We start from the raw sequence: 3,705 nt of genomic DNA on the forward strand, positions 1-3,705 counted from the left end.
TCGGGACCTTGCCAGACACATGCTCTTCCACTGAGCTAAATCCACAACCCCAATATTGACAATATTTATTTCTTATGCCAGTGATATTCACAGATGTTCATTGTATATTTTGCATATTTTGTAGTATCCTAATTTTTGTTATTTCCTAATAACTTAAAACAGCTATAGAGTATCCTTGTAGAAAACAAACATGAAAATGTTTAATCTGATGAAATTAATATATATGCACATATTACTACATAAAATAAAACCTTGCACAATTACAGCAAGTAAAACAGACTGGGAAAGGGGGCAAGCTCCAGTGCAAAGACCAGTGAAGAGGCTGAATGAGAGCAAACACTGTCATACTACGTTATATGCATTATGAAAATAGAGCAACAAAACCTAAGTGGTTATTTTTTTTAAGGGAGGGAAAGGGATATGTAGCTAGAGTTTGATCAAGGTTCATCAGCTGGATGGATGGATATGCACAATAAATCTATTTCCAAGAAATACCAGTGCATGAAACGTGAGCTCTTTCTTGAGCTCCTTGCTACATTTTATCTACACAATTCTTCCACTGATAGCATGCCTATCCTTTATTATTTAATATCCTCCTTGTTTTTCCGGGATAATAAAATTGAAGCATTACTGACTTGGATTCTCAATTCAAAGAAATTAAGAAGATAAATCCAGTATGCTACACCAAAAGAAAAGAAAAAGAGATGAAATGAAAATAAGAGAGTAGTGAAACTCCGGAGCAGAAAACGTTACGCTTTCTATTCGTTTTGCACACACACACACACACACACACACACACACACACACACTTTTAATCACCCCTGCTGCTTCAAAGCTTCCAGAAAGATCCCAGAAACCTCTGGAGATCCAGTGGCTTTTCTGGGCATACCAGCCAGGGAAGCCCGGCGTCGCCCCGCCCTCCCGGCCTGCCCCGCCCTCCCGGCCTGCCCCGCCCTCCCGGCCTGCCCCGCCCTCCCGGCCTGCCCCGCCCTCCCGGCCTGCCCCGCCCTCCCGGCCTGCCCCTCGCTGGCATTGGTCAGGAGCAGCCGGAGGAGGAGCCTCGCCCAACAACTTAAACCTCGGCCCGGCGGCCGGAGGCGCGGCTCGGCGCCCACCCGCGGGGCGGAGCTGGGTTGCGGAGAGCGGCGCCCACGTGCAGGCAGGCGGGCGGGCCGGCGGGCTGGTGGGCCGGCGGGCTGGCGGGCTGCAGGTCCCCACCGCACCGCGCGGCTCCCAGCAAAATCATCCGACCAAAAGTTCCCTGAAGTGAGCGCCGCAGAGCCCCGCGCGGGCACAGGCGCCTTCATCAGAGGGCGGACCCCGAAGCCCGGGACTTGGACGGCGGCTCTCCTCGGAGCCGCACCGCCGGAGAGACTTTTACCGGGGACCGGCCCGGCCCCGAGCCCGCGTGCGGCGGGATCCTCGTTCCCGCCGAGGGATCCCGCCGGCCTCAGGTCCCCGGCGCGCGGGACCATGAACTCCAGCCACCGAGCCGGCGGCGTGCACACCGGCATGCACACCGTGCTGCACGCCTGGAACCACAGCGCGCACAGGGGCCACGGCAATGCCAGCGAGGCCCTGGGCCGGGGCAAGGCGGACGGAGGCTGCTACGAGCAACTTTTTGTCTCCCCGGAGGTGTTTGTGACTCTGGGTGCCATCAGCTTGCTGGAGAATATTCTAGTCATCGTTGCCATCGCCAAGAACAAGAACCTGCACTCGCCCATGTACTTCTTCATCTGCAGCCTGGCGGTGGCCGACATGCTGGTGAGCGTCTCCAATGGGTCGGAGACCATCGTCATCACCCTCCTCAACAGCACCGACGCCGACGCGCAGAGCTTCACCGTCAGCATTGACAATGTCATCGACTCGGTCATCTGCAGCTCCCTGCTGGCTTCCATCTGCAGCCTGCTCTCCATCGCCGTGGACAGGTATTTCACTATCTTCTATGCCCTCCAGTACCATAACATTATGACGGTGAGGCGGGTGGGCATCATTATCAGCTGCATCTGGGCGGCCTGCACGGTCTCCGGCGTTTTGTTCATCATCTACTCGGACAGCAGCGCCGTCATCATCTGCCTCATCACCATGTTTTTCACCATGCTGGTCCTCATGGCCTCGCTCTACGTCCACATGTTCCTGATGGCCAGGCTGCACATGAAGAGGATCGCGGTCCTTCCGGGCACTGGAGCCTTCCGCCAGGGCGCCAACATGAAAGGAGCCATCACGCTGACCATCCTGATCGGAGTCTTTGTGGTCTGTTGGGCCCCCTTCTTCCTCCACTTAATATTCTACATCTCCTGTCCCCAGAACCCATACTGTGTGTGCTTCATGTCCCACTTTAACTTGTATCTCATCCTGATCATGTGCAATGCGGTCATTGATCCTCTCATTTATGCACTCCGGAGTCAAGAGCTGAGGAAAACCTTCAAGGAGATCATCTGTTGGTACCCTCTGGGAGGCCTCTGCGACCTGGCTAACCGGTACTGACCCTGCATCAAAGACCTCTGCATTCTGGTACAGTTGGAGCAGTGTGCTTCTGCAAATGCTGTCTCTTCTGTGTAAGTGCTTTGATTGAGAATGTCTGCTTGTATAAATTTAAGCATATAATCATGTGCTTTTTGGCATGCAAAGGAATGTCACATCTCAGTATTACTTTTAAGGTCATGCTGCTTTTGTTTGGTTGTAAAATGCTAACTTGTCTTCTATATTGTGGGTGTTATGGATATACAAAAAGAAAACTGTTCAAAGCTTAACATTTCTCTTGTTCATCAAGAATCAACACTTTGGTTTTTCATCACAGAAATCAGATGCTCACTAAATATATTCTCACAAGTATTTTCATATACTACACTACACGGCGTAGTAATACAGAGGCCGGATCATAGCATGTAAGATGAAATAGCTAAGGGACATATGCTTAGTGATTAAATAAGTCAGCTTCAGGAAATCAACTTCGGGGAAACCTCAATAACCAGAAAAGTTTGTCTATCCTCTTTAGGCAAAAGTTGGAATAATACTCCTTGTGAAAGGAAAATTAAAAAAAAAACTTATTGAAAAGTGAACTGCCTGAGTTAGAAAACTAAGTACTCCTCTACGAAACAGACAAGATTCATTCACCCAGGCACACAACTGATATTGCACAGAAACAATTCAGTTTGGAGAAAGACGGCAGCTAGGGATATGAAAGTGTGCTGGAAAACTTAAATTGATCTCTCATGAAAATTTTCAACAGCAAACTGTTCCTGGCCATCAGTGAAAAAGCAGAGTATGATCTTTTACCCAGGGGCCCAGTTTCTGCAGAAATGCTTGTGCAAGTTGGCACTGCACTGAAAGGTCCAGCATTTAATCTTGAAAAAAAAAACACTATGATTGATGATAAATCATTTCACATTCTCTGTGTTTTGGAGTACAACTCTGATGATGAAGCAAATATTTATGAGTAATATTTGTAGATATGTGCAGTGAGGACTCCTGAAATCAGAGTCCATTATGAATGAGGCGTCTGCTACAGCCCAGAGAACCACATGAAACAAACTAACTTTTCATAAACTCATCTTGGAGAAAGACAAAACACTTGTTTTGCTCTAAAAATCTTAAGGCCTACCACTGAGTAACAAAACCTGTGCTTTCTAATTTGTGTGTACTTTAACATACAAGAATAGAGGGTGAAAAAATGTATGAGTGGAGCTCACTGGACACTGAAGA

At 48.7% G+C, this 3,705-nt stretch overlaps 1 protein-coding gene across 1 annotated transcript; it reads left to right on the forward strand.

Annotated features, from left to right (window-relative positions):
* Positions 1-1,473: 1,473 nt before the first annotated feature.
* Mc4r (melanocortin 4 receptor) lies at positions 1,474-2,487 on the forward strand. Its single transcript, XM_090353561.1, has one exon. It carries the CDS (start codon positions 1,474-1,476, stop codon positions 2,485-2,487), a length of 1,014 nt encoding a protein of 337 aa, XP_090209687.1.
* The last annotated feature ends 1,218 nt before the right edge of the window (positions 2,488-3,705 follow it).

The sequence above is a fragment of the Megascapheus bottae genome, chromosome 19 (genome assembly GCF_031878675.1).
Source record: "Megascapheus bottae isolate mThoBot1 chromosome 19, mThoBot2.hap1, whole genome shotgun sequence".
NCBI lineage: Eukaryota > Metazoa > Chordata > Mammalia > Rodentia > Geomyidae > Megascapheus > Megascapheus bottae.